This window comes from Papilio machaon, chromosome 19 (assembly GCF_912999745.1).
Source record: "Papilio machaon chromosome 19, ilPapMach1.1, whole genome shotgun sequence".
In the NCBI taxonomy this organism is placed as follows: domain Eukaryota; kingdom Metazoa; phylum Arthropoda; class Insecta; order Lepidoptera; family Papilionidae; genus Papilio; species Papilio machaon.
In genome coordinates, this window is record NC_060004.1 from 959,869 (window position 1) to 983,470 (window position 23,602).

Consider the following 23,602-nt stretch of genomic DNA (forward strand, 5'->3'; position numbering starts at 1 on the left):
AAATATAAGTAAATTAAGTAAACTAAAGTTTGCTAGAATTCAGTCTAATTATATTAAGGTGACAATAAAATTGGTCCATTGCTATAGTTGCTATCCTAATTTTGTTTGTAAAATATATCGAATCGGTTCAATTGTTAGTCTAAGCAACATAATTGTTATCAAGTGAAATTCGCGCCATTATCTCGAAGTGCATAGTGTGAGATAAAGACGTCACCGCAAAAGGTCAGTCTGTGCGTTTCATAAACCTTTGTATAAAAGCGTGCGAGAAGACCGGCGGTAACAAAGTGACTTGTTACTGACCGGAGAGACGTTGTGTCATCCGATGTTTTAAATATTGACACCAATTCAGAGACGGTTTCAGTGTGTTGTGCTTTACATTGTGGAGTGGTCGGAGGTTACGGAGACAGTTTTTTTTACGATTTAATTGTGAGTTTATTTTTTATTTTATTTTTTATAGTGTTGTTATGTGGCAATTTAAAATTAAATGTTTTATTATTGGAAATTATTTATCAATCGTTTTTAATATTTTTTTAAATGTCTACTTTGTAAATAGTTAAGTTATTATTTAATTATAATTGTATTTTGATAAATCGGTATAATTTATTTTCAAAGTTTATATTTAGAAACATAATAAATTTGAAAAAATTACATATTTTAATCCAAAGGATTATGTATCAAACAAAAAGAACTAATAACTTAGTTGCGATAAAGTTTTGGGTGTTCGTTGATGTCTTTAGTTTGAAAAAAACTCGTAGTTGGAGCCAAAATTATAACAACGTTTCACTTGTTAACAATACGTTATTTCGTTGCAATAAATTCCTATTTATAATATATATATATATATTAATAACAAATATATAATATATAAATAACATTTAATTTATGTAATAAATAATTTTTAGAACATTATTTATTAATAAGAAGCTACTGCAATAATTAAGTTAATATTGATTTTTTAAATCTCTTAGGACTAGATTTTATTGTATCATTAGTGCCACCTATTGACCATCATAAATAATATTTTCTTTAACGTAATTTATAAATTGCCATCTTGTGTCAAACTTTTGAATAATCATTACATTATGCAATCCATTGTCAATCGTAGCTACAATCAATAAGTCATTTTCAACATTGATTGACGTTAATTATCATCATCTGTCATTGTAATAACTTAAATCCTACTTAACTTCCAGCTTAACAGTGACAGCAGAGTGGAAAGGGGTCTTAATACCTACCACCGAACCTTCGTTACATATTTTTAAATTGACTCTACAATTTAAAATATTTTAAATTACTAATTCATCTTTGCATTACAATATATTGTTATTTTTAAATTAAAAAAAGTGGTTTGATCATTTAACTCCATCCATCAGTGTGAAATATCTCAGTAAATATTAGAGATAATTAAAAAAAAATATTGAAATTCAAGCTATGATTTGATTAACCATTTTATTCGGTATTTTCGTGTAGTCATCTTCGGAAGGTCATTGTGTAACACATATGTGCTTAGGTGTAAATCTTTACTACGTGAAAGGTCAATTATTTACTTTAAAAATGTTGATAAAATATAAATAAACAAATAGTTGTATTACAAAATAACCAAGGTTTTTATTGCAACGTTTGACTTATGTATTGACGATAGACATTCCAAAGGTATATCAGAGGTTAAATATAAACGTTTTTTTAATTTATAGCTGAAAATTACATATAATAAATGCAATTTTTAATACTTCACATCTTTATTATCTATGTCTATATCTATATATATAAAAGAAAGTCGTGTTAGTTACACTTTTTATAACTCAAGAACGGCTGAATCGATTTGACTGAAAATTGGTGGGCAGGTAGCTTAGGACCAGGACATAGGATAATTTTTACCCCGTTTTCAATTTTTTATTCCGCGCGGACGCAGTCGCGGGTAAAAGCTAGTATGTTATAAAATATAAAAAGGCTATTATTGTATAAAGTTGAATGAAAACGCTTGATAATTATAAACTTCCCGACAATAAACTATCGTTTAATACCATTTATTTATACTATCCTATATTATGCAGATATATTGTGCAATAAACAACATTATATGTTAAGTTATGATCAACGTTATTTACCGTAAAAAAGTCATTAATCCACAACCTAGATTGTTTACGTTAATTACTAGTTTTATTTTCCAAATAAACTACAAAACTACAATTGGTAGTGTTTATAGAAAAAAGTAATCGTCCAGTTTCTATAAACAATTTTGAACTAGTATTGAACTTCCTTTCTTTTCATTATTAACAACACTATATTTAAATAAATTACATGAGTTGTTTTTACTGAAAACTTACAAAAATTGATTACGACAAAAACTAAAATTTTGAAAAAAAAAATATTAAAAATCAAGCAAATGTCTGATTTAGATATTTAGACTACAATTACAAAAAGTTTCATAACCTTGATAATGTATTAAAGCTTTTACTTTTTAAAGAACACTAGCTTTTACCCGCGACTCCGTCCGCACGGAATAAAAAAAATGCACACAAGATAAAAAAGTTCCTATGTCCGTCTCCTAGTTCTAAGCTACCTCCCCATCAATTTTCAGCTAAATCAGTTCGACCGATCTTGAGTTATAAATAGTGTAACTAACACGACTTTCTTTTAAATATTTAGATAAGATATAATCGAAGATACCTTTTACAATGCAAAATCTTTTATATTCCACAAGGAGCTTCTTTTTTTTTTCACTACATTATTTCAATTTTTTAACAAATGTTAAAAATCCCAGTTCAATTTCTCCTCAATTCTTTCCTTTCTTTAATTAAACGGTCAGGAACAGCTCATAAATGTGGAGAATGGAGTCTAACCTAAAGTATTTTGACCTTAGTACACGAGCCCAATACGGATTGGTTAATCTTACATATACCTTTGAATTTCCACTCAGATTTGTGGAGTCACGATGTTTTACTTCGACGTAATCATCGCAAAATTTCAGTTTTAATATTTCAATTTAGGTTCTAGCTTACAATCCCAGTTTTCAGTATCCGTGCCATTGTATAACATGATCGTAAACTACCAGGTTATTCAACATAAATTCCAACCGACCATTACAACATCAATACACGTGACGTCACCCGGACGTCTCCGTCCACTGAGGATATGCAAATGACCAACGTGACAGATGGTCGAAAACTTGTCGAACAATGACCAACATAGTACCGTGTAACCGTAAGCTTCCATTGCACATCTGTATAGTAACAAACATAGCGTTATCTCTGTTTTATAAAAGAGACAAGCTGTCGCCCGCGACTAAGTCCACGCGCAGTTAAATAAAAAAAAAATGGAGGGGGGGGGGTTATAAAAATAGATGTTGGCCGATTCTCAGACCTACTGAATATGCTCACAAAATTTCATGAGAATCGGTCAAGCCGTTTCGGAGGAGTTCAAGTTCGAACCCCGTGACACGAGAATTTTATATATAATATTAGATGTATGCGTAAGAAGGTATTCAATTCAGATATGACAGCTGATAAATGTATGGGAGAGTACATACACTGACCCTTCATATGGATCAATATTATCCATATTTGGTTTGAATCGATCAAATAATAACTAAGCAATAACCTATAATGACTGATCGTTCTAGAAAAGAATTCACTTATAGGAATTAATAGCATGAATTCTTACGTAGGTGAACCTATGCAAAGTATCTGTTGTCGTTGACTCAGTTACCTCCTTATAAAGGTTCTAATCGCGTCAATATCCGGTTATGATAACTTGATAATTACTTTCTAGAAGGCTGCATATTGTACAGCTGTTAAATTATGCAATACTTATTCGCTACTTAGCAACTTAGATGTTTTTATAAGTGTTAGTTATCATTAGATTACGTGTGTTTTTTTTTATTTAGGTTATTCACAAATAATTATTATTCTTGGTCACTTTATCAGAATAATGATAATAATAAATTAGTACATGTATTAGTTCATATTATAATTATATTTAATTTCGTTTATTACATAAAAGCCAGCCAGACCGAAACATGATTTAAAACAAATAACTATGTAAGTCCATTTTTTTTCATAAATAATAAAAATAACGCAATTAAATACTTTATAAACTTGTAGAAAACCCAGTAGATAATTTAAATAATTACTTCGATTTCAAACCAATTGATATAAACACTTTGTGGGATGTGACTTTGGTACGAGCTACCAAAAACGTATATTAACTTAGCATACAATGCAATAAAATACGCATTTAGTATGCACTGGAATTTACACAGTACCATGATTCAATCATTTCCACTGACGAGACTTCTGCACAAAACATTGTTATCTTTGTCTTTGTTAAAGAATATAACAAGGATGGTTATATATTTGTAATGAGTTTCAACAGTGGAACCAGATATATGTTTGTCTTGTCTGTAAAACGCAATTCAATTGATTCTATAAACAATATACAAGCAAAGATTTTACGATGTAATAAAATTTATTCACTTTTATAACATTAACTACATACATTTTGTGTTATTTTTAGAACAATGACGATATGACGATCGACTATTTAGTTAAATTTGTACATCCGTGAAATCCCACTGCCGAAACATTTGTTTTAAAACTGGTTATGTCTATTTTATGACAAATCTTGATAAAAGTGAAAATCTACAGTTCATTTTAAAATTGCAAGCTTTCAAATTACAAATACATTTTAATGAATTCGTTCGTTCATGAATGTAAAACAAACGGATCAATTAAATCTCCGTTTACTGTAAACTAAGGGATATGCATTACTGTGTGCTTTTATACATATTACTAAATATTCAAAATTATATGCAGATGTAAAATTAACTTCCAACCAGTAATGACTCCCACAATTTGATTGTTCTGTCTTAACTGCGCTATTGTGACAGTTATTCCTAATTAAAATAGACCATTATCAGACGTAAACATTAACAACCGAGGTCACGTGACTTTTAGGGTAGCCAAATAATAGGTATGTTTCACGGCCTTGCTCCAGTTTTTTTTTTAAATTCACAGATGTATACGTGTAAGATATCCCTTGATATTGCGTTGACAATTACATGTACAATTTTCAAAGTTAGAATCCTTAATCCTTTTCTCCAAGCGACGTTGAATTAGTTATGGGTAAGTCAGCTAAAATTGATGACATGCAAATCAGCTCACGTTTCATATGTGTGCAGCAGATCAGGGAACCGGTTCGCTCGTTGAGCTCAACTCAATTTGTGTCTTACCTTTCTATCTATCTTTTAACTTATCAGCTTAAATAGTTAATATTAGTAGTGTTGCGGACCTCTTTGCTTTTTTGATAGCCGATGTAGTTTTCTTTTATTGACAATCACATTATATTTTTGTCTTCTTGACGTTTGGCTGTCGATTACCCTTGTTCTTTCTGTTTCTTAATTATTTGTTATTTATTATAATATAGTCATTTGCAGAGTAATTGGTTTGTTCATTTCATTTTGTTCACTTCAAGTAGTGCTTCGCGATTAGCCGTGAGCTGGCAATTTAGTTGATGAGTTGCAGCTCAACGGAACTTTTGATCCGGTTCAGAGCTGATTTAACGTCTACACAGAACGCTTTTAAAATCTTTACTTATGAGAAGAGATATGAGGATGGTCATATTATATTATGTTTTTATTTATCAATTAAAAATCTATAGTACTATTTTTTTTTCTACTTTTAAAAGTTAATTCACAATTCTGAATCACGCAATCTTTCTCAACATGTCACACCTATCATTTAAAAAACAAACTCTCTTTTTATTGAATTTAGTGTTAAAAGTTATTCATTCTCTCCCATGTTATATAACATATGCGTATGTCCTAAAATCCTTAATTCAAACGTTTGGAAGCGAACAAATTGGCAGATGCTAAAAGAACATAAAAGTGTGAACTTTCAAAACATTACGAAAGGACACAGTAACCGGATTTGTAGTGACGTGCGTTCATACAAGTTTATATCGATGAAAAAAATATTACCGTAGAATTCCTCTGTTGTGACACTTGTGTACATTCACTTAGACAAAGTAGAGACTTTTATGTATTAACTAGCTTTTTCCCGCGACTCCGTCCGCGCGGAAAAAAAAATAAGAAAACGGGGTAAAAATTATCCTATGTCCGTTTCCTGGTTCTAAGCTACCTGCCCACCAATTTTCAGTCAAATCGATTCAGCCGTTCTTGAGTTATAAATGGTGTAACTAACACGACTTTCTTTTATATATATAGATGTGTGTGTGTCGAACCAGTGAAATTCTATGGTCACTTTATAATCTTTATATGACCTAAAATATTTAATTATCAAATAAAATTTAAAAAAAAAAATTAATAGCCTATGTGCTCTATATCTATGCTAAATTTCATCAAGATCCGTTGAGCCGTTTTGGAGATACCTTGTAATAAACATTCATCCATCCATCTAATCTATTGCTTTTATTAAAGTAGTATGATTATAGCGAATTTATTTTGAAAGTAATTTAATTTTACCAAATTATCTTTCCAGTATATACATACAAGACCTTATCACATTATGTTAGAAAAGATTTTCTACCAGAATTATTTATCGTGTATTTATTAAAAAAAATACTATTTGTTTATGGGAAAAGTATTTATTCTTTGAATTGAAACAAGAAAAACTATTAAATACTCCTAATTGATTTATGGCAGAAGCTAACACAATTATAAACGCTCTTTAATTAAAAAAAAAAACATTTTTCAACGATAATCCGTATATATGTTGTTATGTGTTATTTATGTAAATAAGCAAATCCCTAAAAAGGATATTCAACATAGTCGTAAATAACAAAATCGTGTATAATTAACAATAAAATCTGTTGTAAAAAATATAAATTGACGTATTTCTGTTATTTATTTTTTACTTTAATCATATTGCCGTAACTGAAAATCATGTTGTTCACAATATGGGTGGTCTGTGAAGATATTGTTGAATCTGAAAGTTCAATAACTTTCTCCCGTATGATTATATAAAAAAATAGGTTTCAAACACATTCCGAGACATCAAAAAATCTTAAATTTATTTTATTTATTGCATGTTTCCATCGCTATAACTACAAAGACATATTTTTTGAAAAGAGAATGAGAGGTTATATTTCTGCAAAAATATTTTGTATGTAGAAACCTAAGGCTAGTGGAAACAAGATTTAAAACTTCAATAAATTCCAATTCAGTACATAACATTATGACAGATCTTTCAAAGTCAATTTATAAAAATCGGATGAACGCGAAATATCTTGTATTAACTAGAATTAAGTAAAATTGATCGAAAAGCACTTGCGTCAGACTGAGATGTTTGACTAACGACCGTCATCGACCCGGGGGTCGAAACTGTTGACAGGTTATATATTACCATAAACTTTACGAAATTGCCCCGTATTTACGACATTTGAAAGTTGTGGTCCTTCTAAGTGGCAACTGTAACGTATTTGAACTTTTGGGGTCAATGAAGATGACTTACTTTACATTCCAATATTACAAGTCTATTAAAGGTAAGCGACGCAACTGCAATCTTAATATTTAATTTAAAACTTATATATGAACAGTCCAGCGGTCACTACGCTATATTAGTGATTTCAGGTTACCTCATACTATACAATCTATATATATAAAAGAAAGTTGTGTTAGTTACATAATAACTCAAGAACGGCTGAATCGATTTGACTGAAAATTGGTGGGCAGGTAGCTTAGAACCAGGAATAGGACATAGGATAATTTTTACCCCGTTTTCTTTTTTTTTTATTCTGCGCGGACGGAGTCGCGGGAAAAAGCTAGTCTATATATATATAAAAGAAAGCTTGTTAGTTACACTATTTATAACTCAAGAACGGCTGAATCTATTTGACTGAAAATTTGTGGGCAGATAGCTTAGAACCAGGAAACGGACATAGGATAATTTTTACCCCGTTTTCTATTTTTTATTCCGCGCGGACGGAGTCGCGGGTAAAAGCTAGTTTTCTCTAAATAAAGTACGTCTGAGGCAATGGTATTTAGACATTCAGCCACTTGGATAATAAATCCTTTTATTATTTGCGCAAACATTACATCTATTTAAGTTTTTTTTTAATAATCTACATATTTTAAAATACTCCCTTTGATCGTGTTTTAATTTGTCATGTTGACTTATTTTGTTTTTTTTTTATTTAACAAAGATTATAAAATAAAATTATGACATAAAATAAAGTGAAATTTGATATGTTGAATAATCCAACCGTAATATAATATAGTAAAGAAAATCGAAAGACAATTTAATATAACCTTAGCATCAAATTTGTGACCGCAAAAGGATGCGGTTGTTATACAACTGCAAACCGCAATAATATCATTTAAAAGCTAGTGTCTAAATATAGATTAATAAATGTGACTAACTCAGATTAGAACCTGTAGCATTGACATTGATAACTGCACAATAATGACTTTGACATGTGTTTAACATGACATATGTCACGTGACGTAATTGATGACTGATAAGGATGTCATATTAAAGAGGTTCCCGCCCACAAATGGTTTCGAGTTTTAATAGCGTCTAAGGCTTGCTATAGCTGGATCTTGTTCAAAGAAAAATATTATTAATTTAAATGCTAGCACAAATGTAATAAAATGCAGAACTATAATTATAGAAACAGTTTCTTTCTTCGACTTCAATTCATCTTACTACTATTATAAATGCGAATTATTTGATGGATGGATGTTAGAAGGTATCTCCAGAACGGCTCAATGGATCTAAAATTCGGCATTGAAGTAGAATGTAGTCTGAACGAACATATAGGCTACTAATTGAGTTTTTTTTATTAGTAGACCGGAGTCGCAGGTAAAAGCTAGTCCAAAATATTTGTTTAAAATTAAATTAAGATGAGGTTATGATTCATAACTAACCTGTCACATTTTGGCGCCAACTTGTAGGCGGCAAGCGCCATTTTGACATTTATTATTTTAACAGCCCACATTGTCTAAACTATTATTTAATTCAAATTAACCACAAAGTCATGCAGAACTTGTAGATTATTATATTTCAGATTTTAAACACTACATATTTGCTTTATAATTGATATTTCATCTTAATTTATTTAGCGTCGAAGAAATGATTGAAAAAGTTTCCTTTGTTTGATTTTTTTCTCCGAATAAACTTCAGCAGTAGCGCAATAAGTTACATAAACAGGGAAATAAAGAGAACGCGTCTGCAACCTTTTAACTGGTGGTCACTTCTCTATCTTAGCTAAACTTCATATTATATTTCGATAATATTTACACTAGATGTTCTCAAACCAACCTCAAAATACTTGTTACTAAGTTCATATCACGCATACGAGATTGTCTGCTAATAACCCCATATTAAAGCGTTTAAATAACATCAGAACGAGTCGAGTTAAGGCGTGGGCTCAGCAAGGTTGTGTAACGAAAGCGATGACATAAAGCGATAGGCACGAGTGGGCGCCAAACGTTTACATTCAACTGTTTGTTTCTCACTCGAATTTATTTAATGGTTCGCACGAATCAAGTATTCAAATGCGTAATCGTGATTTAGCTATCCATTATTGTTAATTTTTTTTAGTAACAATTAGTTTTCGTAAAACATAAAAATTATGTCAGTCTTTTCGATAATACCCTGGGCATAAAAACATCGATAATTATAGACATCCCTAGTTTTTAAAATGATGAAATGGTACAAATATAGTGTTGGTGGCATTCCACTTAAAGGCCTATATTGTATGATCCATTATTTCAGAATAGGGATGAAGTTAGCATTATTATTTTATCCCTTAGGTTATGTTTTTTATAAAATTAAAAGCACCCAACATTTACAGCGTGACTTTAAATATATTAGAGTAAAAAATTACCAGTCGTAATTAGATAACTAATGGTTAGTTTTTGAGACCCAACTCCTTATCTAAAACATATCGTCATCCCTGTCATTATCTTTGTATATAACAGAGACAACATTATGTTTTATAAAGGGTTTTTGATCTCAGAAACCAAGGATACATTTAAAATACATATTTCTATGTATACTTAAAAATTGTGCGAGTACACTCTGCAAATAGCTGTTTATAAGAGGGTCTTATGAGCTCTCGACTCTTTGCTACTTTGACATTGGTTTGTTTGTCTTAGTGTTTACGTAAGAACCTAGAAATACCTAGGTGTTTAGGCTGAAAGGTAAGAAGTGCATTGCGACTTAGAATGTTGTTAGAATTTAATATTTGTACAATGCAATACTTGTTTATTGTTTTACAAGGGCATTGTTTTCCAATATAAATATGATTTTCCATCTCATTTCTTAGTAAGCTTATTTTCTTTCGATGTAAATCGAAACCCAGCAAAAATTGAACAACGAATAGATATAACGTTAGGCTATACAAGGCTAGTGTTGTGAAGGAGTAATTATCGATAAATGTATTTATTTTTTAAACTATTATTTTTTAAACGACCTTTAACAAAAAAGGTTTGTTCGATGACTAAGTAATTGCTTGATGAAATTAATTTCGATCTAACGAAAATGTCAATGCCATAAGATATAATAATAAAAAAAGAATAAATTGTTACAAGTTAGAATAAAAAATAGTTGGCTGCTAAGAATACCGACAGAGGTTGTGTACTTTATGAAAAAAAATCTCAAAAATATTTTATTAACGCTTCACTTTCCTCTATTCGCATATCTCTTATGTGATAGGATTGTTGAGTACAGTCGAAGTAAAAATTGCAAAACTTTGAATGTATTCTACACTTATAAAGAGGAGTATTCTTGAAACTCATAAACTCAAAAATTACAGAACCCATAGAAATTAATGAAACTTTAAAAAAAAAATTTCTTTTAAGCAGCAGTACGGAAACACACGGATTTTAATTGAACCAGTTGGACGTTTAGTTAATTTTAAATTAAATATTTACTAACATTATTACTTAAGTTAATTTAAAAAAAATAATAAAAATAGAAAAGGGTTTATTCCCAAAATATTGTAATTGTCATCAAAACTAAAAATGAGTACCAAATTTCAGGTCAAGGGGAAGTGAGTCCGATTTCAATTACGTGATAAAATATTATAAATAAATTATAAATATTATTAAATAAATTATTATTTTAATTGTAATATTATTAATTAAATGCTATATTTTCTATGAAAAACAAATATTTTTGTAATATTTACATTTATTCATTAATTTAATTTTATTATTCAAACTTTTAATACTAAAACTGCGACTATGAAAGGATATAATTAAATTCATTCTATTAAAAAGTTTTTGATTATAAAACGATTTCATTTTTTATTAATTGATAACAAAATAAAAACGACCTTAAAATGTATCGCTTTAAAATAAGTTTGTGTTTGAAAATAAAATTAGAAACTGGTAAAACCACACGACCAACCAAATATTCTGAAATTAATTTACCTATTATGTTAAAATATATCACACTAATATTATAAATGCGAATGTTTAGATGGATGGATGTTTGTTTGAAGGTATCTTGTAACGGCTCAACTGATCTAGATGAAATTTGGCACATATGTAGAACATAGTCTGGAAGAACACATAGGTTACGTATTAAGTTTTTTTTTTAGTTCCACGGAGACGGAGTCATCTAGTTATTTATTAAGTTAACCTCCGTTCTAGTGCTGTATTGAAAGAAATATTTTAAGGTATACTTAGCTTTTATTAATGTGATTTGAAAAACAATTTCCTATTTAAATATCTCTTTAAAGTTGTAAAAATATTGATACAATGTTATTCACGAATAATTTCCGTAAAAAGCAATAATTAACTTACTTAATACTTTTTATATTATTATACTTTTTATTTATTAACGTATATAAAATTTTATTAGAATTCAAGTGAATAGATTAATTTATTCTTTGCCACTTATTTTATAAAACTTTTAATCAAATAGATTCATAAATTATTATCACATTAGTCACTCAATTTTGTTTTTTTTTCTAATATACCAGTGTCAATGGGTCAATGTTGATTTGATATCTGGTTTGTTGAATATAATTTCGTGAAAAAGGTTAATTTTGTTTTATATTTTTAATGTAAATAAAATAATTATTACGGTATGGCAACAAGAGAATAATCTTTACCTGTTTCGAGAGCGTTGATATTTTTTTTTTATATTCTTAAACACGTCTTGCTTAAACTTGTATAAAACAACTACTAAACGAATTGCCATTTTTTAATTAAAAATTGCGAATATAATCTTAAATGAAAATTCTCTAGATTTCATTAATTTAAAACATGCAATTACGTTATTTATTAAAGTCTAATTTAGATTAATTCTATACTTTCAATATGTTTAAATGTCATCCATATTAACATCGTACGACTTAAGAAATTTCATCAATTATTACTACAGAAGAAATATAATAAATCAAATGTTTAATTTATATTATAGAATTCATTTGTAAAAGGATTTTGAAACAGGTGCAAAACGTTTTGCTCGTTCGATTACAACCTTGAACTATTGGTGATCAAATTTGCATAATATTAGAGTGTTTTTCTTCTATTTTTTTGTTATTCTGGTCTGGTGACTCTTGCGTTAGCTTTAAATTGTTATTAATGTACACCTTTAACCTATGTTAGTATAACGAACATCTGTAAAATTTATCAAACGTATTTCTTTGAGAGCTTTAATTTACCTTCTCCACAGAGGCAGAAGGCATTAAATATAGTTTAGTAATGAAAATATTAAAGATGTTGTGAATTTGGTGATTCCTCACAAAACAATTATCCATAACTGTTGTTAATTAATTAGAAAATAAAGTATTGTTTTTTTTTTGTTTCAGAATAATGAAGCCACTACTAAGTACAGTGGTGGCTCTCTGCCTAATCCTCCCCACACTAGCACACCCCGAAAATATCGAGGAGGTTAAAGAATTGCCACAAAGCAAAGAGCCCGTCGTTGAGGCTGAAGAGTCTAAGCCTCAAGCCAGAAAAGAACGCTGCTCGAAATGCTCGTCTACCGTCAGCTTAGACCTTAAGTCACCGAAAGACCTCATCGCGGCACTACAGACCCTGCCCGGCGGAGAGGTCCACACCCAACAGTCTTTTGAAGGCTGCTCGAGCAGCAAAGGCTGCGCCGGTATTAAGGTCCAAGACGGACAAGTCACCAACAAGTTCGGCAACCTAAACGCTTTCGGTGGCGACAATAATTTCAAAGCCGGATCAACGTTCGGTAGCAATCTCCTCAATGGGAAAATCTCTGGTGAACCTCTCTGGTGGATGGGCGCCAACTCTCCCTTCAAAAACATCAACTCGGCGAGCTACAAAACCAGCTCAAGTTATACCAGCACTAGTGGAGGTGCCACAGGAGCCGGTGGTGTTGACCTTTCGAAGAATATTTTCTTGAACCCGGGTGCAAGCGGCTTTGCCGGTGGACAATCGAATTACGATGCTTCGTCATCCTCTTTCCAAGTGACTAAGGAAGGAGAACTTGACGTTGTAAATAATCCGTTCTTAAACGGCAACATCAACTTGGCACAATCTGGTTTTACAGTCGGTAAAGGATTCGCATCTCAGGCTGGTGGCGCTTTCGGTGCGAGTTCCACCGCTTCTTTTGGTAGCGGATCTGGTTACGTTGGTTCATCTCCTAGTCCATTCGCGACCAGCACTGGTTCAAACATCAACCTTATTCAAAGTGCACAGAAACCAAGCGTATTCGACTTCGATCAGACGCAGCAGACAATCAATGATGATATATTCGCGGGTGGCTCCAACGTGAACCTTCAAGGTCAGGTTGGTGAGGGGCTCCAGCAGTCCTGCCTCGGCCAGGGCTACGCCTGCGTGCTGCGATCTCAGTGTAGCAATGGTGTCACCAGCGTTATACCACTAACCAAGGTAAGAATTTATATAATTTCTTAAAAACTTATTTTAGTAAAGACTAACTGTCGTGTGAATGAATTGCCAACAGAATAACATGTATGTGGAATTGATGATTTTAGTAAAATGTTCAAGTATTTTGTCTGTGTTAATTGAACGACCATAACAATTATTTTGACTTCACTTTAACAAAAACTATAGTTGTACAAAATACTTCCTCATAACAATGATTTCTCGTGAGAATTAACTCTTCATTGTTAGATGGTATTTTATTTACTCGTATAGATATTAAAGTTCACAATACAGATTTAAAATTGATACGTTTTCGCCCCAAAAATTCAATACCAACTAAATTTATGTAATTCTTTTTTTGAGTATTGCAACTTTAATTCAATTCTTGTCTTTTTTTCCCATAAAAATTTCCAATAGCTACGCGTCACGTGTGGTCAACCGACCTTGTATTCCTAAACATTTATGGTGTAACACTTATAAAAAAAACAAATAAATACATTTCAATATAAAAGGTCACGCGTCTCGACTTTACAAATGTCATAATCAACCGTGAAAAGGTCATCTATAAAATGCACCATCTTTAATTCGTCACTTATAAAATAATAATTATTTGCGCCATTTCGTTTACGTGCAATTAAAAAAATAACTGATTATTTCATTGCTGATTATCATCCTATTACAAGATTAATGTACTTTTTGGAACGAAGTTCCTTATCGCGCGTTGTGAAAGGGGGCTAGACGGAAAAAATTCTTACGAAAAGTTGTCACGACACTTTTTGCTATAGTAAGTATGTTAACGACGAATGAGCGCTACTTCACCATGGCAACGACGTGACAATATAAAACGAAAATTCATAGAAATAAAATGTAATTTGAAGACTTAAGTTTTTTATTCATAGAATAAACATTGGTTCCTTCACTAATTAATCGAAAGGAACTTCGTTCCATCCGGGTGTCCCTTGACACCTCTCAAGTTTTTTTTTATATGTACTACTCCAGCTTCTTTTATGTTCCAAATATCATCCAAATTTGTTCAGCTGTTCCGGAGTTATATAGTCAATAAACATCCATGTAAACTTTCGCATTTATATTAAGTAAGATTACTTCTTAACGTGTTTCAATACAATCGATACAAAGATGGCTATCGCGAGAAATGTCCATCGTTTTGTAATAGACGTTACGAAGATATAACAATGGACCGGAGTTGTGATTATCGTGCGACATGCAACTAATATATGTCGAAATATATACATAATAGAACTAATTAAGAGGTCAAGCTAAGAATATTCGCATACAAAAAGATGGTTGAAATCTTTTACTGACATTTTTATAGCAATGTACAGCATCTTTAGATAACATAAGACTATTTAAGAACGCAATAAGATGTTTGACAAAAAAAATAATTTGTTATTCATAATAACGTATTATTTATGTACATATTTTATTTTTGGGTTTCTCAACCGGAATTCGTGAAACAATCATACCTCGGTTAACAACAATAGATGTATTTTCCGACGCGTCACAAACCAGACGTGTGTGTTCGTTATAAGTCGAGACACATTGCTCTAAAACTAGTTGCAAGTTCAAGGATAACTGATGACTATTTTTTATCTAATAATAACAGAAATAACAATATACTCTTTTACACATGTTTCAGCAGTGGAAATGGTTAAGGTCAAACTAACACACTTAATACAAGACTTATTGTGCCCCTCGGTTTTACATGCATGATGATGCGCACCGTGTAACAATTTTACCGCTTTTTACTTCCCAACCTTTTCTTGTAAGAAAGGGGACGCATAGGAAGGGGAAATTATCTCTTTCTGTGCGTCTAATTCTTCGTCAACTATGCATCTGCAAATGCGGATGTCGGGCAGCGGTCGCTTCGCCATTTTGGCGTATATAAAAAAAACAATAAATAAAAACCAAAAATTACTTGAATCGACCAAATACTATGTACATTACTAGCTTTTACCCGCGACTCCGTCTGCGCGGAATAAAAAATAGAAAACGGGGTAAAAATTATCCTATGTCCGTTTCCTGGTTCTAAGCTACCTGCCCACCAATTTTCAGTCAAATCGATTCAGCCGTTCTTGAGTTATAAATAGTGTAACTAACACGACTTTCTTTTATATATATAGATAGTTTGATAGTTACGGAGTTTATCTCTTTAATGTAACACACAATTTTTTACACACTTTTTTTACATTTATTTAAATAACTTTGCCTATAAATCTCTTATATTAATAGGGTATATTCCAATTATGGTCGATTTGAAACTATAATTTTCGGTCATAGATTTTCCTTCACGAAGTTCACCTTTAAAGGTTAATAAAAATTGTGATTCATATCTTAAAGAATATGACACACTAAACGTTGTTATTTATTCTTTCAAGCCAGACATGGAAATAAATAATATTAACGGAAGAACAAAAAAGTTTTTGTCTTTTATAAGACTAGCTGTTGCCCGTCACTCCATCCGCGCGAAATTAAAAAAAAACTTCATAAGTAGCCTATGTGTTCTTCCAGACTGTGTTCTATATCTGTATGAAATTTCATCAAGATCTGTTGAGTTGTTCCAGAGATACCTTCTAACAAACATACATCCATCTAAACATTCGCATTTATAATATTAGAAAGATTAAATGCTGTGCCTATGTTACTCGGGGATAATGTAGCATTCTAATAGTGAAAGAATTTTTGAAATCTTTCCTTTTTTTTAAATAGTTTTTGAGTTTATTCATTACAAAGACAGTCAAATAGAAAACTTTTCCCTTTATGAGTGTTAATGACCGAAAAGACATAGTTTTTAAAAACAGCTTACTTATCTTTTACCTTCAGCACTATAGAAAAGGTTTTGTTTCACAAAATACATACAATTTGAAGGCGAATTTACTAAAAGTGTTAGACCTACAACCAGACAATCTTCTTATCTAAACCATCTTGAGAATTCATAACTACTAAATTTCGTAAGACTCTAAAAAGTGGAATTTAAACTTAAAGCCATTTGTGTACTAATTTTCAAGCCTATTGCATTAAAAATCGTTATCTTAACAATATTTAAAAATCTAATCTTGATATTGAAATAAAAAGCATCATAAAATATTTATTGAATTCTATTTTTTTATACAAAATAAATAAAATATATCCGAAACGTATACAGCATTCAAACTTGTATGTTAAACATAACCTATGCTAATTCACTATCGTAGAACGTATACCAGAATACAAATTATAGAATAAAACATCCTAGTCTAGACGTGTGTATAGTCTGTCCTTGACATTTAAAAAAGAAAAATTAACCATCTCCATACACCATTTCCATTACAGAATACTTTTATCTAAATCTAGATTTAGTCAAAAAAAAATAACCTTCAAATTCATAAGCGTTGTATTAGCTTGTTTAACAGGTTTGTAAATCTTTAAACAACTTGACAACAACAATATAAACCTTTATCTAATATATAAAATTCTCGTATCACAGTTTTCGTTCCCGTACTCCTCCGAAACGGCTTGACCGATTATCATGAAATTTTGTGAGCATATTGAGTGGGTCTGAGAATCGGCCAACATCTATTTTTCATACCCCTATTAAGTTTTTTTTTAACTGCGCGCGGACGGAGTCGCGGGCGACAACTAGTTCAAACCGTAACTTGCACTGTATCTCATAAATTACAAAATATTTCTGGCAAAACATTTTTTTTGACATAAGAAAGTCACACGCAGTAACATGTGACTTCGTCCGCGCGAAATTAAAAACAAATCTAGTATTAAATATAGCATGTGTCATCCGGAGATAGTGTAGCTACCCAACAGGGAAAGAATTTTTCAAATCGGATCAGAAGATTCGGAGACTATTAAATACAAAGAATCACCCTTGTAACACATACTGCTGGGCAAAGGCGTCCCCCAAATATAGCCACGATGATCGGTCCTGTGCAATCCACAACCAGGATACTTCCGCAACCTTGACCAGATCATCGGTCCATCTTGCGACAGGCCTGCCGATACCTATAATATTAAAGCATATTAGTAGCATTTATTTTTATAATATCACTGCAATTTATCTCGCAATTTGAACAAAATAATCAAAAAAGTCAAACATCAGCGACTTTGTCAGCGTAAAATTAAAAAGAAATAGCTCAAGTTACCCCCCCACTAACCTTCCATTTGAAATCCCGTCAAAATTGATCTAACCAGTTCAGAGATTACGCGGGACAAACGCTAATAGACATTACAGCTAAAAGTATAAAAATTAATTTTTCGGTATAAACGTATTTGCGTAATACATCATGTTTACGAATACATTTAAATTTTAATAATTGTATAAATTGTCTACTCTCACATTCTTTTTTAAAAAAATGATTTAAACCTAATTTTACGGATGTTTTAGTGAAACCTCACGATTATTTCTACTTATTTTGGGAAACAATACCTTTAACAGATCTTCCCAACTTGTATTTACACTACGTAACCGGCTGTTAACATCGTGTTGTCGTCCAACAGCCGGCACTTACCAGATTTGCATATGAATACCTACGTTTCAGATGCAAAATATATGCATATGAATTGCTGACAAATTTCTCTGTTTATTACTAAAAATATTACACGACTAGTGTTAATACAATATACTTATATGAAATCTTGGTTGGAGTAAAGATGTTTGATACTTTCTAATTCCAGAACGGCTTAAAGAATATGGCTTAAATTTGGAACATATTCAATTATAATCTGGATTATCACGTACAGTTTTTTTTTATTCTACGCGGACGATGCTAGTTTATTGTACCTGTGAGACAGACAAATCTTTAAATGTACGAAGCTCTATGTACTACCAATGAAATGGAAAGATTTAAAAATATATTTTGCATTAGACAGGCCGTTAATTAAGTAGAAAAAGTATGGACTCTTTATTACACAATTTGTTTCACGAATTTTTGGAAGCAATCAATATTTCTTTGACAATTTAATTGGAATAGACGGAGCTACGAACTAATTGCTTTGTTTCTAAATGTAGCCTATTGTATCAATGGTAAAAAAAATTAAACATCCTCCATGAACAATGGCGTGGGACAAGTTACAGGACTGATAATTAAATATTTTCGTAACTAGATTTATGTTTTTGTATATTTTTGTACACGTTTTTCGGCAGTGGAAATCCTGGGTAACAACATACTAAGATCCAATCTCTCTCTCTCTCTCTAAGTCGGTTCCTCATTTCTGATGTGCGTGGTCATCATATGTAGGATTGCATCTGGAGCGGATGATATGCCTCTACCTGCCGCTGTTCAGTGCGTTCTTTACGACGTAAAATTAAGTTGTCGACTTCTACTTAACTTGGTCCGTCAATCTTTTTGGTGAGCGTCCGCGTAATTTTTTTCCTTCAGATAGCGCCTATAACCGATTTTAAAGAGTATTGGATCTAGTCGAGCATAATTTTGTTTTTAAAATCAACAACCACTTTTCCTTATACCACACTAAGTAAGGTCGAAGCACTAGTTATCGTCCACCAAATTGATTAGATTCTTCGTCAGTCTTTACTCTTAATTTACTTTATAATTTACTAGCTCTCGCCTGCGAGTCTCTCCGCGCAGAATTAATAATAATTTAATTAAGTAAACTATGTGTTCTTCCAAACTATGTTCAACATTTGTGCCAAAATTCGTGCCATCAAGATCCGATGAACCTTTCTGAAGATACCTTCAAACGTCTATTCATCTAAACATTCGCATCTATATCTATACTATATATATATAAAAGAAAGTCGTGTTAGTTACACTATTTATAACTCAAGAACGGCTGAATCGATTTGACTGAAAATTGATGGGTAGGTAGCTTAGAACCAGGAAACGGACATAGGATAATTTTTACCCCGTTTTCTATTTTTTATTCCGCGCGGACGGAGTCGCGGGTAAAAGCTAGTTTATAATATTAGTAAGATAGAATTAATTACACAGAAATATTGATGTAATAAAACGTTCATGTAATAACTGTAACGGTTTCCTTAATAGCACGATCATTAATAACTAGTTTTTTTTACTATCTAATTACATGACATCACAGTAAAATAATTCTCAAGATCAACAAGAACAATGCATCTCCGTTATAACTTCCTAGAAATAAAACTCACCCATCTCATGGTTATATCAATGTATATTTAATTAAAGATTCATATATACATTTTTAAATTCCCATAATTTTATAAAATAATCGATTTCTAGAAATTGTAATCAAGTTGAATAAAATAAAAATGTTTATATAAATGTAAATGCCAATTACGTATATATTGTATTTTTTCAATATTAGTTAATTCTTGATAAGTTTTTAAAGCAAATCTAAACGCGGATTCCCTTTCATCTTATAACTTTCATTTATCTTGAAAAAAAAATAATTATAATATTTGTATATACACTAGACAGCAAATAAACCGGGCCACCCGCTACTTTTGAACTCTAGTCCGATCAATTATTGTTGTTACACGACTAATTATACTATTAAAATTTACCAAAATCGAAAAAATAAAAATACATGAAACTATAAACATAAAAAATAGGTTATTTTTGATTTATTTTTATGTAAATCTTATTAATATTATAAATGCGAAAGTTTAGATGGATGGATGTATGTTTGAATGTATATCCAGAACGGATATTAACGAAATTTGGCACAGATATAGAACATAATCCGGAAGAACACATAGGCCACGAATTATTTTTTTTTATTCGGCGCGGATGGAGTCGCGGGCGACAGCTAGTATATTATATTGTTAAATGATAACAAACGAATCCCACATAAACCCTGTCGTTCCCTCAAAAGGCAGTGTATCTTACGAAGATTTCCCCCGATAACAAAAAAAATGAATAGTATCACAGTGGTATTTTTAAACATGTTATAACTAACTTGCAATTCCATATTTTATCTATTTCGTATATTTATGATATGAAATATTATCTACTAGTCACGGTCATATATTTGTCTAGATCTGCCTAGGCAATAAAATCAATTTGTTCTAATCTGACCTCGTGTGTAAAATTATCATATAAATAACAAAATATTGTTGCGTTATCCAAATAGATAAATGCATTTTGTCATTTTAAACATTTATATCAATTTAGATCAATCTGTTGGTGTTGCAATAAATTTATAAAACAATTTATTAAGTCTATTTAGTGTTGTCATATTTCATGATATATTAATGAATGTATTTACATAATTTAAATTTTAAAATTATCATCAAATTCAAGAGTTATAGTTGCATTTGTACTGTCGAATTGCTATCGCCTGCGATTCCGACCGCGCGAAATTATTAGTAGCCTATGTGTTCTTCCAGACTATAGCATACATTTGTGTCAAATTTCATTGAGATGTAGCCGTTTTGGATCCACTAACTAGATGCCTAACTAACTATATATGCTTAGTTCGTATTTCGCTAAGACCTTTGTTTATTTAAACAATGCAATATAATACAATAGTGTACAAACCATTACTTTTTACTGCTAGCACACTTTTAGAAAAAGAAATTGACGTCGCTTTTTCTAAACAACGAAGAGATGTCAATATGTTTTCATACGAATGTGTTGTCTGTGGTAATTCACAGAGTCACAAACATTTACCTCTTTTTGTTATCTATGTCACATACCTTGTACAAACATTACAAATTTATAATCAATGCAAAATGTAAAATCAAATATATTTATATGTAAACAAAATACTCGACGGGTTTGTAAATTTAGTATTATATTGAGTTTTAACTTCGTATTAAGGAATTGTTTATTCGAGTGTAGCATCCCATAGAAATCTGCAACACATCGGGCTGCAAAAATATTACGATTTTTTTTTATCCATTCTCTCCCCTGTCGATTCAACCTCCCTTTATATCTTCATCTTATTATAAATGTGTGATAAGGGTCTAAATTAGGGCCTCCCATACTCCCACTTATCAGACCGGAATTACTTCCACTTCATGCCTGACTTCTGTTATTTTGGTACTGCACTAGTTGAACGAGCCATTCGTGCATCAACCACTGCTGCGGACTCGACATATTAATATATTTTTTTACCAATCATATGTAAAAGAAACTCTGCTTAGACTCGGGCAATCTTATAATTTTTTTTTTATTTTGATTTTTCATTTACATAGATTTAATAAAATATAACCAAAAATAATATCTATATATATAAAAGAAAGTCGTGTTAGTTACACTATTTATAACTCAAGAACGGTTAAATCGATTTGACTGAAAATTGGTGGGCAGGTAGCTTAGAACCAGGAAACGGACATAGGATAATTTTTACCCCGTTTTTTATTTTTTATTCCGCGCGGACGGAGTCGCGGGTAAAAGCTAGTTATATATAAAAGAAAGTCGTGTTAGTTACACTATTTATAACTCGAGAACGGCTGAATCGATTTGACTGAAAATTGGTGGGCAGGTAGCTTAGAACCAGGAAACGGACATAGGATAATTTTTACCCCGTTTTCTATTTTTTTATTCCGCACGGACGGAGTCGCGGGTAAAAGCTAGTTATTAATAATTGACAATTACTCGTATTTAATCGTACTTATTTCGCATCAATTTTATAATACAATTCAAATGTTTAAATTTAAATCCTAAAATACAAAATAATTAATGCCTCATTCGTTTTACGTTTTATTTAAAAATACATTATGTATACAGCTGTCTATGTACAACTGACAGACAACATTCATCACTTGTAATCACCTTGTAGTGATGAATGAATGTTTGTAAGGCAACTTGACAGTTAGAAATTAAACATAAAATTGGGGACAACGGATATTTTGTGTTATTTAATTTCTGCGTTTTGTATTTAAAGTTAATTTTCATTGATTTAAAGGCAGTGTTAATATATCAGTTTATTTTACGATTCATGTAAATTGGCGAAAAATGCTATTTATTTTTATAATTTTTTTTTTTTAATAAGAATGCATTTAATTAAAAAAGTTAAAACTTTTTTAATACTGGACAAGTAGATAAATCTTTTTAATATCGTAAATTTAAATTTGGAATACTTATTCGAACTTTAAATTAATGAAGCCTCGGGTTATTTAAGTGAAAAATTAATAACGTAAAAAACGTCAATTCTTCCGCAACCTCTCAATAATACAAAACTTTACGACGTATCAGTAAAGGGGATAAACAGATAAACGATGTCGCAATTGAGTCGAAGTATTCGAACGTAATATTAAACGGCCAGCGTTAAAGTTTACTTTACAGAAAACCAATATGAAGAGGTCGTATGATGACATACATTTTTCTGTTACATCGAAGCTTGTTGACTTTTGGTACAGACGCGCACGAAATATTATTACGAATAAACCTTTTTTTTAAATTTATTCTCGTAAGAAACAGATTTCTAAATAAAATGATAATCGTTTTTACTTCGTATGAGGATGAAATATTTTATTTTACTGTCATATTAGCGCTTTGACCGGGTAACGATGTAATGATCGGTTATTAAGAACCGATCACCTTTACAAGAATACTTAACTACAATGTTTAAAAAAAATATTTTAACAACTAGGTATGTTAGAGTCTTCAATGACATCTTTTGCACTGCTTGACCTATAAATACACCGACTAAACAGAAGACAAACGTGAAATGAATTCACATTTCTCTGATGAGTGTTCGTGCCGCAGGCACTAATCTAGACAATTCCTTCCAAGCCTTTTCTAAAAAATAATAAAGAAAGTGAATTGGATTTGGCAGAGGATAAGACACATAGGAATGAGTGAAGTGAGAAGATGAGAGAGGTTA

The 23,602-nt window shown here is 31.1% G+C and overlaps 1 protein-coding gene across 1 annotated transcript in view; it reads left to right on the forward strand.

The window, feature by feature from the left end:
• The first annotated feature begins 274 nt into the window (after positions 1–274).
• The window catches only part of LOC106708339, a 40,466-nt gene continuing 17,138 nt past the window's right edge, over positions 275–23,602 (forward strand). The window contains exons 1-2 of the mRNA XM_045682569.1: positions 275–426; positions 12,784–13,834. Of these exons, the coding sequence (XP_045538525.1) occupies positions 12,788–13,834 (1,047 nt within the window). The 5' untranslated portion in view covers positions 275–426; positions 12,784–12,787. The remainder of the gene's footprint in view (positions 427–12,783; positions 13,835–23,602) is intronic.